General features: G+C 43.9%; 1 protein-coding gene across 5 annotated transcripts in view; it reads right to left on the bottom strand.

Annotated features, from left to right (window-relative positions):
* REEP1 (receptor accessory protein 1) overlaps positions 1-12,519 on the bottom strand; it is a 63,264-nt gene that overhangs the window by 40,612 nt on the left and 10,133 nt on the right. For all 5 annotated transcript variants that reach the window (XM_044447337.1, XM_044447342.1, XM_044447341.1 and 2 more), the window contains 4 exons: positions 11,943-12,015; positions 8,362-8,438; positions 1,313-1,433; positions 61-174 (listed from right to left, as the gene is read on the bottom strand). In XM_044447337.1, coding sequence (XP_044303272.1) covers positions 61-174; positions 1,313-1,433; positions 8,362-8,438; positions 11,943-12,015 — 385 coding nt within the window. The remainder of the gene's footprint in view (positions 1-60; positions 175-1,312; positions 1,434-8,361; positions 8,439-11,942; positions 12,016-12,519) is intronic.

Here is a 12,519-nt window from a genome sequence, read left to right as displayed (position 1 = left end):
TACTATAAACAACATTTAATTACAATGTTAATGTAACCACCATATGCTGTATTGTCCTACCTTGGAAGCTGCCATCACAGCAGCTGTGGCTGCAACGTTTAGTCCCCGCTTCCCAAAATGTACCAAGGCATCATAGCTTTTATCTTTTGCTTGGACAAGGCAGTCATCTATTTCCTGTCACAAAAGAAAAACACACACGCATAATCATGTTCAAAAAGAGAGTTCAAAGTATTGCACATCTGTCTTCATTGGCTTACTACTCAAGAAAAGGAATAAACTTTCAAGTTCTTCTTAACTACCTTTGCATTCCCTGACCTTAGCCACTTTAAGGATAGCGATTCTGTATCAAGCCAGTTGCAGAAGGGTTAACCAGTGCCTATTTATTCAGATGCTTTTCTAACTGAAGTGTAGGAGCAATTAAATCTTTCTACTGGAAGCATGATGCAGGGGATGGGAGCTGAATCTTCCTCCTTTCTCTTACTGAAACAACAAAATGTAGTAGTAAATTGGGCAGATAAGGCTTCAGTCTGCCCTTTTGACTAAAAGTTTAGACTCCCATGGCTGTTAGGCAAGCCCATTACAGAGGAAGGCTCTCTTTGAATATCCTGTGCTGATGACAGACAGAGGGAGGCCATCATTTTCATAATCCTCCTTGTGAGCTTTCACACACATCTAGCTGGCTGCCCTCTGAAGAACAACAGAGTCATTTATTTATTTATTTAAAACTATTGTATGCCGCCCAATTGTGCCACGGCACCTCTGGGCGGCTCACAACATGAGTGTGTAGCTTGAGACGGTCCCCAAGTTTTGGCCTACAACTTCCATGATCCCTCACCATTGTCTACGCTGGCTAGAACTGATGGGAACTGTTGGTTTTTTGCTTTTTGTAAGCTGTCCAGAGACTTTTAGCATTGGGACGACATAGAAAAACTTTAAATAAATAAAAATAAACAGATGGTTCTTTTGATTCTGCACAACAATTTTTATTTTGTTTTGTTAACTATTTAGGGCAGCAGCCAATGCAGTGGGGGGGGGGAGTACATAGGCACTCGCCCTCTGAAACATTTAGATGGTCAATTTCAGCCATCTAAGTATTTTGTCCATATTCAAGAGGAGCAGTAGCTGAGGCACTGCCGGGCACTTGTTATCCCACCAGAGCCTGGCTCATCTCCTCACCCTGGAATGCCCCCCTCCATTGTACCGGCTCCCAAGTTGCACTTGCAACTTTGAAGCTACAGCCAACACAGAAAGCACCTAAATTATTCTTCCTCTGCAATAATCCTTGTCTGAATTAATCAGAATTTGCAATTACCTTCTCTTTTGAAGACAGTGTTGGATGCACAAATTTCCTGTATAGGAGGCTGGAGCCCTTTGTGTATGGAGACAACAACCAAGCTACAAAAGCTATTTTGAGTTCATAATAAAATGGAAACCTACAGGAAAGCAAAAGGACATGTTGACCTGTAAAAGAGATATAGGAGCCTCTTCCTGCAACTCTCCCTGACCAAACTCTTTGTAACTACAGTGTTTTCATGTAAGCAAGGATGGAATCTGTAACAGTCATTCTTTCAGTGGTCATCTGTGCATTCACACAGATGAACTCTGTGCCTGAACAGGACCTGTTGTCAGAAAGATTTCCAAGCTAGACATGTTCTGATGGAAACCCCTTCTATACCCAGGTATATCTAGGTAATGTTCCTGCCCTTTTTCCCAGTTCAAGATTGACATTGTGGCCTTGGAAATGAGAGGAAGCCAGTAAATGGCTGATATGTATGAAATGGATACGGGACTGTAGGGAAGGCATGGTACTGAAGCTGGCTGGCACATATGCAGGTTTGGTGGGTGGGTTGTGAGAATGCAAATGACTACTTGAAGTATGATAGTTACAGGTAAGCAACCTAACTCTCTTCTCCATAGTCTCTGTGCATCACACACAAAATTGCCTCAAGTTGCGGGTGGGCTGGTGTTGTCAGCAGAGGACCTGAGGACAGGACCGCTCTGCTGAAGAAGCAGTTTTGCCCAGTGCAAATGTCAAGCCTGTGGTGCCAGATGAAAGCTGATGGAGGAGACCACATCACTGTTCTGCAGAGGGATGCTGGCATGCACTGCTGTAGGGGTTGCCATTGCCCTGGCAGAGTACCCTCTAGGCTGCTCAAGAAGCTGCAGTCCAGACAGCTGGTAAGCCAACATGATGGCCTCGACTACTCAGTGTGCAATCCATTCAGGGATAACCAGCTTGTCTCTGGACTCTTTGCTACCATAACATGCAAATAGTCCCTGGGACTGGCAAAAAGACTCAACACGGGACTGTGCAGGGTGGATTCTACTATGCTTGATGACACTGGGGGGAAGGCTGGTAGAACAGTGTTCTTGTTCAGACGAAAGGGTAATGCCACCTTAAAGAGAAACGGGGGTCCAGCCAGAGGACACCTTGCCCTTGTGGATGAAGAGGAAGGATTGACTGATGCACAAGGATCACTGATATGACTGTCACAACAAAGGCAACCTTCCAGGAAAGGAGTCACAAGTTCACAGTGGCCAGAGGCTTGAAGGGTGGCTTCATAAGACCTTGTCACACCAACAAATGAATGGGGCTATGAGACAAGGTTCTACAGTCCCTTCAAGAACCAGCAGGATAATGGAAGGAAGAAGACCGAAAAACCCTTCACTGATAGGTAGAACAATGGTATTGCTGTCAGGTACATGTCAGCATCTGGGGTGTGGGCAGCTGACTAACCGACAGGGCACCAAGACCCAGGTAAGTAGGCTGGAGTCCAAAGTCCAATTCCAAACAAATCCAAATCTTTATCCAACAGTCCAAGGTCAGTGACAGGAGCAGAAGAAAAGGTAAGTCCAGTCCAAAAGGCAAAAGTGTAGTCCAGCAAGCTAGCAAAAAACCAAAGAAGCAATGCAACAACAGCAGCAGGTACTTAGGGGCCAGGGCCGGGGCCAAGAATACAGGTCACAACAAGCAAGGAACACTGTAGCCACTCTACACAACTTCACTGATGAGGCAGTAATGGGAGGGAGGATCCAGTTCTTATATAGCTCTTCCCCCAGGGCCCCCAGGTGGTGCTCATGAGAGCCCTGACAGCTGCAGTAGATAATCCTGCAACTACCACGGCTGCTCTTCTGGTGCTTGGCCAGCAGATGAAGCCCTGATGCTGCCTAGGATCCTGACAGTAAGCTTTCATGAACAGTGGTTTCAGCCCTCTGGTATGTTATATATGGAGGATGCCAAGGATTTGGTCAACAGTTGCCTGGTGCAGATCAAAAGCTTCTTGTTGGGCTGGGCAAAACTGGCAAGGTGTTCCATTTAACCTTGTACGAATGCCTTGCAACCAGTCACAGGGCTGCATCCAGGATCACCTGTAACTTGGGATAACGAAGGGCTGCCCTATTTGCTAGCCAGTCCTCCAAGCCATGAGCAGAGGGTATCAACATCTGGATGCAGGATCATCCCTCAGTCCAGAGAGATGATGTTCAGTCTCAACAGGGGTTCTATTAAGTTCTCTTGGACAGGCAAAGGAGATGTGTGAACCATCACACATCAGGATGCACAATGTCCCATCTTGCCATATTTTTTCCAGCACTCTGGGTAATAAGTGAGGACAGTGGAAATAAATAAAACAGAATCCTGTTTCAATGGAGAAGGAACACATTCCCCATCAAACCTGGGCCAATCCCAGCCCAGGACCAGAAGCTGCTGCATACTGGATTGCTCAGAGTTGCAAAGAGGGTGTGCCCCAGTTCTGGAAGAACTGAGTGATATCAGGATCCAGCTCCCATTCTTGGGTTCCCTTGGTCTGCCTCCTCAGTGCATCTGTGGTGAGACTGATTGTCCCTGCCAGGTGGATAGCAAACAGGGCAATGCCCCTTTCTATGTACCATAGCTGGGTGGTAAGGGACGTTAGTGACATGGACTGTGAAGAAAGTTTGACCAAAGCCATTGCTCTGTCAACTGGTAGGTAAACACATGCCATGAACATGTTGAGTCTTGCCCCAGTGTAGAGGATTGACTGCAAAGGAGAGAGGATAGATTCTGCACAGTTAAGGCAAAGACCAAGTGTGTCACAAGTACCATGGACCTTCAAGTTCAATAACAAGTTCATTTCAGGATGGGGCGACCAGCAACGAGTCATTCAAATCAGGAAAAACCTGGAGTCCTTGTAACTGGAGATAAGCACACCCAACAGCCATACACTTGGTGAAGAACTAAGAAGCCATGTATAGACATGTAATGGAAGCGCTGAAAACTAATACACAGCCAAGCTGACTTTGTAACCAGAGAAAATGCTGTGGAAGGATTGTGACATGAAAGTATGTCCATCAAGGTGAACCAGTCCCCTCAGCACAGTAATGGTAAAAGTTAGATAATGAGAGCATGCAGAACTTTTTCAATGGGATTAAGAAGTTGACATTCTGTAGGTCAAGGATAGGGAGGATCAACACCCTGCTCTGTTTCTCCAGCCAACAGCCCAAGACCTCCCAAAGGTGGCTCTTCAGGAGCAACAGCATCCATGGGTCCACAAGCCTGCTCTCCTCTCAATACTGCCAATGGTATGGTGGGGCAAACAGGCCACCTCTCAGTCCCAAGAAGATAGTGGAAACTTGGAACAATCATGGGTCCAATGGTTGAAGACATGATATGGTGTTGGTGAATAACTGGTGCCCTGGTGTGAAGAGAGAGCAGTGGCCAGGCAAGAAGATGGTAGCACAGCTGGTAGTGCTCTGCTGAGAACAGAACAGTATCCTAGCTGGGGAGATCACAGAAGGAGGCTGTGCTGGAGTGATGGGTGGTGAGTCCCAGATCTTACCCTCCGAAATCAACTGCACTGAAATCGGTTCCATCACAGGAGTGGGTCTTGGTGGCATTGGCTCCAGTCCCGGTACAAGCATGCTCTATGCTCATGGAGAATGGCATCTATACCTCTTTTTATGTTTGGCCTTCCCCAAGTCTGCCATCTTTTTGGCCTTTTGGCCACCTTCCAAGCCTGGCAAGCTACATCGGAGCACCCAGGGGTAGATGGGACAGATGGCCCAGTAAAAGATGCCCCTGTAGCTGTGGACAGCATGTGTGAAGCCAGCATGCCCTCGGTAGTAGGCTGGCAGTCTGATGGTGCTGCCAAGGCTGAATTGGTGGCCTGAAGGGCACAGCTCCATAGCTTGGCCTTGAGATGCCCAGCTCAGTTCTTCTGGGCTTGCTTAGTGAAAGTCTGGCGATGTGTGCAGGCTTTCACAAGGTGCCCCCCTCAGAGACAGAAGAGGCACAGTGAGTGTCTATCCATGGGAGGAGGAGGGCTCCTACCGCAAAAACAGTTCCAAAACGATGCCCTAAGTGCAATCAGAAAGAAAAGAAGCTAGAGAAATGAAATGTGGGACACATGGACCACAGGAGGGTCTTTATTTGTTATTTGGAAAGGATTAGGGTTAAAGTAGGGTAAAACTGGAAATATAGTAAAGCAGACATCAAATGAGAAACTAGAAAGCATGAGAGAAGACAAGGCAAAAGGCAAATACTGAAGAGGAAAGTCTTGAGACACCCACAATGGCAGCTGGAAGAGAACCGGGGAAAAGGGCAGGAACCTCTCCTAGATATACCAGGGGGTGGAAGGGGAGGGGTTCCCACCAGAACTAGTCCAGCTTGGAAATCTTCCTGACAATAGGCTCCATGCAGGTGCAGATCCCATATGTGTGATGCACAGAGACAGCAAAGAAGACCATTATACAGATATAAATAATGAAGAATATACTACATTGGTTTTGAAATATGAACATCCTAAAACTATAGAGGGTTCCTATAGTGCCTCTTTTCATGCTTGGAAGGCCACATCTTTCTGGTGCCATCACCCTCCTCCTTAGTGATGCCAACAAAACTGAAAAGGTGCGGGAAGAACCTTTGGAAGCTGGCAAGGAAGCAAACAGAAAATAGCATTGTTGTGCTATCTTCTGAAGGGGGCAGGACTTTGTAACTCTTAAGTCAGCTACCTGAAAACACAAGAACAGGAAATAATCAAATCCTCTAACTTCTGTTTAATTTTGTTAGATTCAGTAGCTTTTAAGCTGTCCAAAAAGTTAATTCATCTATTCAAACTGCTTCATATTCCAATTCAGATGACAAAAAAGCTTGCAATTTCTCACAGCTCCAGTCTTTTTCTCAATAATCCAAATGCGCCAACAGTGATGACAAAAGACACCACTGCATTTCACATTTCAGCTGTAGTTTTCTTCCATGCAAAGGCTACACTTGCAGCCCTGCCATGCAGCAAGATGTAAAACAAGTCAGTGGAAACATGCCATCTTCACTTTCATTTACATTTCTAGTGACAGCACTTGGGAGACAGAACCAGGGCTGGGATCCACCCTCCACCTTCCCCAACATATTTAGCCATAGAAGGAACAAATCCAAGTGTAAGCAGTCCACCTTCCCCATTCCATTTTGGTATGTGACGCAGAGACTCTCTGTAAGACATCAATTCCCAAGCAGAGTGGCACTAGCGCCTGCCCAGTACAGCCAAGTTTCCATCTTTACTTTGGCACATTGTTTCAGTTTACTTTCGTTTTTTTCCCTGGGAACCTGCACATATGTTCAGCACAAACTAAGACACTTTAATGCTAAAATTAATAAGCAATTTGGGGGATTTTATACTGTCTTATTTTAAAGCAAGGTTTAGGAGGGCAATGAACAAATTCCCTGGACCAAAAGACAAGCAAGAGGGCCCTAGATCAAATTAAGCCAGAGCTTTCCATAGAAGCAAAAATGACAAAACTGAGGCTGTCATACTTTGAGCACATCATGAGAACGCAAGACCCACTAGAGAAGACAATCATGTTAGGGAAAGTTGGGGGCAGATGAAAAGGAAGACCAGATATAAGACAGATTGAATCCATAAGGAAGCCACAGCTTTGAATTCAGCACAGCTAAACAGGGATGTTATGGAGCATTTTGAAGGGCTTTCATTTATAGGGTTGCCATTTGTCAGAGACAACTTGATGGCACCTAACATTAATAATTATCTTCTGCATGTAGCTCTTTATTCTCAATCTTTGTATGAACAGGAAGCTAGTTAGTTCAGCTTGCAGCTACTTGACAAACTGCTTGCATTACATCAACATGCCATAAGCTAGATGGTAGAATCTTTAAACAGGGAACAAGAGGAAAAGTGGAATATAATAGCCATGATGGTGACTTTTTCTGCTTCCTTCTGCAAGAACCATTTCCTTATATTCCATTCTGTCATCCAAGCATTTTCATCTCCATGTTCTCCTCCTTGGGGCACTTCCTATTCTAGTAGACCTATCTGTGCCTTTTTCAGCTCCAGTTGTGTTGGAAGGTAGGATAAGTATCCCTTTCACAAACCCCCAACTCAAGCCTTATTTACTAGTTTTGGGCATATATGCTAATGCATGCAAGTATAATGTTCCTTTGGCAGGAAAGGAACTCTGGCTTTGGCCACCATGCAGACGCAAATCTATGAAGTTCAAGTCATTGCTGTGGCCCGCCTTCCTGTTTCTTCTTGGGACACCTTCCCTGGGGTCCTTCCCAATTCCCTGACAAAGGCTACTAGTTACTCACAGGGATGATGTATGACTGGACTGAACAGGAGGAAGAAAAAACTTCCAGCTGCTATCAGCAACAATCAGGGAGGCTGCAGACCTCTAGGTGATGGGCTGCTGCTCCTCAGCAATTTGGCTGGCACTGGCTTCTTTACACACAGCCAGCACTGCCTTGGTGCCAACAGAACCCCCACAGGAGGCAGCAGACCACCATCATTAGGCAATGTTGCCGAGCTTGCTGCCCAACATATTTTGATGGTGGGAAAGAAAGCGTATTTCTGTCCTGCCCCCTGTACATGTTTTGTATCATCTCTGTTCCTTTCCCATTTCTCAAGCCTTCAGACATAGTTTTAGTTATTCTCCATGGGTTTCCTCTCAGCCTCAGATGCAGAAAGAAGTCATACTGCTCAGTGCATGACAGCACTTGGGGGCAGGAGGAGGAGGAGATTTTGCCTTGCCTTTAACTCGCTGAGTGCTTGTCTCTACAAACATGAGAGGAGGGTGTGGCAGCTGGATTCATGGCTTTCCATTCACAGCAGTGGGCACCTTGTATTAAACCCACCGCAGCTGTTTTCCTAGCAAAGTATTTCCCCTCCTACTGATACCTTATTTCCTCTCCCCACCACCACTATACGCCCCAAATGTAGAATTTTGGAAAAATGAAAGTCCCAGTTTTCAAGACAAATATTCCATGACCCTGATGTTACAACCAATAATACGCTTAATAATATCTTTGTGCCTTCAAAAACATTTTTATCTCCCTAGTTTGATTTGTGAGTGAAAGGAGGAGGAAACAATACAAACCAGCAAAGAAAAATGTCTGTGAACGTCTCCGCTGTTGTGAAGAGTGCAAATATGATCCAATACATCATCCACTTTACCTAGGAATAAAGCATATTTTAGTCATATGCAAATATTCATTTGCCACTTCCAACTACTGTGAGCATTGCCTCTCTCCAAGCCCTTTATCCCCTCACAACCAGCCAGTCCTACCATTAGACAAGGTAAGGGACCAGTTAAGGTCATCAAACCAACAGCTTATTTTATTAATACATTTCTTCCCCCAGATGAGGTGGGGGGATATTTGGGTTAGGGTTAGGGGTTTCTTTTGAACACCAAAAGGTCATGGGCCATCTGCTCAAGGGTAACTGGTGTCTTGTACAAGGATCATATGGCACAAGGACCTCTGATAGGGCACAAAATAGATTGAAATAAACCACCCAAACTAGCCATGCCTTTTCTAGGGTTCAATAAACCACCATGGTTTACTGTGTTGTCTGAACTCACAAAATTAAACCATGGCCAAATAAACAAGCAAAGACCCTTGGCAAGAGTGGCAGAAATGGGCTAGCTAGTAACCACCTTTCCTAGGCACTCCAAAAAGCCAAAACAGTCCTCGTGGACAGCTGGAAAAGAATTTCTCCACCTGCTAGCAGCAGGAGGATACTTCAAAATTTGGGGAAACCCAATGCTTATCTCTCTAAATTACATGCCTCACACTTACCCCACTTTTTGCCATTTCCCAAGGTTCTATTTGTTCATTGCAACTTGCAAAGCTGGGGAGACAGTTGAGACTTCCCAGAACCACAATTCAGGGGATCTTGCTTGGAATTGAGGGGTCTCTCCCCAAACAATCTATTTTACAGGTTCTTGAAGGTTTTGTTTTTCTTTTTTTGTTTAGAATGGTCCTTGTGCCTCTGTGTTATCCACATTTAAAAACATAGTTAAAAATAGTCACCAGTGAGTTGCAATACAGCACTGACTCTTGGTACATGCAGATAAGCATCCATGCCAAATTGCAACCTTTTTTCAACTGTTAGCTTTTTTTTTTTTTAAATACAGTGTGGGACAGAAGGAGAAAATCCTTTGCAGTAGAATCTTCAGGTGGGGATGGGGGATTTCATGTGGCCTTGAGCTGCCCTCACTTTCTCAAGTGTACATAACACAGCGGCACCTTTATTAAAATTCAAACAGTTGTGACCAACACTAAATGGCTTGCCACAGTTCAGGAGATAACTTGGTGCTTTTGCAGTGCCCCTAGGATACTGGAGGAGCATTGGGGTTGGGGAAGGAGAGAGAAGAAGGCACACAACCCCTGCTGAGCCTGATCATCTGTCAGCCACAAGAAATTTTAACCATAGTGCATAGTTAAAATTCCCATATGCTGTACAAACTCAGCCACTGAACCCATTCTCAAATTGCATTGAGCAAAAATTGCTTTTACATTTATAAAGTAAATCTGAATACATATTGGCACAAGCAGTTATATATCACACTTTGCCCAGTTTCAATTTTACTTAACCTGAGAAAACTATTGCTTTTAAACTTTTGGCTCTGATAAATTAAGCAAACTGTTGATAATTGCTGTATCAGCAAATAAGAATGCTCACAAAATACCTGAAGATTTTGTGCAGTGACCCCATGCCTAATAGATTAATTCAAGAGGAATCACTAAACAGGAGATGCACTATGGCATGGTGTCACTCCATTTATGGATCAGAACACTACTCAAATTACGCTTTCAAAATGGAGGTCCATGGCAAAGGCAATTCTTACCTCCAGAAGAAGTGCTCCCAAAGTGAAATTTTGGTCACAGACTTAGTTTGTGCTCTCTGTGCCCTCTTATACTGGAAGGAGTCTCATAAGCCTAATTAACCTTCAGTAGTGGAACTATTGTAAAGTTACAAGGAAACATTCTTCTTTTCCATAATATTCTCATTCATTTCTCATTCATTTGGCTGCTTTGCCTTATAAATACCATTATCATTTTTTTCAGGGACTTCCACTCTCAGTTTCAGTTATGGCTTCAGGAACACATTTTGATTTGTTGCGGATGAGTAGATGCCCAGTGTCCATAAACATGTACACATTGTCCCAGCACAACCATCCCTGGTTACTGTGGAATTAACTGTTTTCATATTTAATTACATGCTTTAATATGTCCTGTGGGTATGCAGCTCAGTAAAGTGTAACTGGCAAAGTGTATTAATTTCACATTCATTACACTGTAATCAAGTGTATTCAGTAACACTGTCCTGATCAAGGGTGTTGGGAAAAAATTGTTGCAAACCAACTTTGTAATTTTATATAGAAATGTTTTGAAAGCGATTATAAAATGGCTGTCCATGTTGGATCCAAACATATTTATGCTTACCGAAGTCCTACTGAAATTTAGTAATAAATTAATTCTTCCATTATTTCAGCTGATCTACATCTGGATCCAACCCAGTGTGCTCAAAATCAGCATTCACATCCACAAAACTCAAATATTTTGTCTATACGTATTTTGCTGTAGCAACATTGTGACTTTTTAAAATTTATTTGGAAGTTACATAAAAGAATTTAAGCAACAGGAGGAAAATTACCAACGCATTTTTTTTCTACCAGACTTTCCATTACAGTGGTACCTCAGCTCACGAACACCTCAGTTCACGACCAAACCGGGTTGCGAACAAAAATTTCATTAAAAAATTTACTCAGGTCGCGAACTCTGCATTGGGTGGCAACCGCGATCGTGGCCACCCACCCATCCTCCCAAGCGGGGAGATGGCCGCGATCGTGCTAGGGGTGGGGGGGGATGGCCAAGATTGCGCCAGGCTTTCCTGCATGAGCGCAACCGCGATCTCAGCCATCTCCCCCCTCCAGCACGATCGCGCCTGTCTACCCGAGTGCACCTACGTTCCCGCCCATCTCTCCCCCCTCCCAGCGCATCCACGTTTGTGCCTATCTTTCCCACCACAGTGCACCCAGATGATGGCCTTGTGCTGGGATGACGGGCGTGATCCCGGTCGTGCTGGGAGGAGGGGAGATGGCCACGCTCCTGCTCGTGAGGGGGTGGGGGAGATGGCCACGATCTTAGTTGTTCTTTGTCACTTTGCTTCACATTTTTCTGATTAAAAAAAAAAGTTACAGAACAGAACCTTATGGGGAAATTGAACTTGGCTCACAACCAATTTGGGTCACGACCAGAGTCCTGGAATGGATTAAGTTTATGAGCCAAGGTACCACTGTACTCGGAAAAAATGAATTTTATATAAGCTCTATAACATCTACCATCTAACTGTTAGTAAACATCATCCAGTTTGGATTTTACTGTTTTTATTCTGTGCATGTGTGTTTTTAAATTATCTCCAGCTTAGCTGAGTAGAAGCTACTTTCTAAAAATCTGTTCTTTGTCAAGTGCACCTTCTTCACTACAGATTATACAGTACTGATTATTTGGAATCAAGTAAGAAATCAGAGAGAAAAGAGAAAGAGAAATCACGTTTGAAACACTGAACTTTGTTCTTCTTCATTCTCTCTAAACATTTTGCAAACACAAACCTAGGTTTACCTTAAAGATCCTATGGCTGTTGCCACAGGATACTCCCAGAAGTGCTACTTACATATTCTTTAATATCCTTTGATTTTACAGCTTTGTAAGAGTAGTATGCAGGATAAAGAGTGCCAAATATAAGCCTGCAAGAAAAACAAAATGCTGATGGGATGGAATCATTTTTTGTCACAGGGAACTATCATTAATTACATATAAATAATTGTTTCTGTATTTTGGGGACATTTGATCAAAAGATGGTTTCTCTTGGAAGGAGGTGAAAGGAAGAAAGAACAAAAATACATAGGACTGGATCCAAACTAAGTTAGTTGCACTTAGTCCTAATTGAATCCTAAGTGGGACTTAGCCTATACTCAGCTTTCCCATCAATTTCAACAGGACCTAAATTAGCCAATTTAGGCTACAATTCTACTAACAGTTATTAATTATTTACTTATTTAATAAATTTGTATGATTGTCCTATAATACAGGTTCTGGGGGCAGCTCACAAAACAAACAGGACAATTGAAATACAATATAAACATAAAACTAATTAAAAGCTAACCTCACAACTCTAGATGGTTTGAAACAAGAGGACCAGGCCTCCTACTTTAGAGTAAGGCTTACTGAACTGTCCTACTTCTGAGCAG

Source organism: Varanus komodoensis, unplaced genomic scaffold (assembly GCF_004798865.1).
Source record: "Varanus komodoensis strain SLA01 unplaced genomic scaffold, ASM479886v1 scaffold51, whole genome shotgun sequence".
Classification (NCBI taxonomy): Eukaryota; Metazoa; Chordata; class Lepidosauria; order Squamata; family Varanidae; genus Varanus; species Varanus komodoensis.
This window is presented reverse-complemented; position numbering and strand designations above follow the sequence as displayed.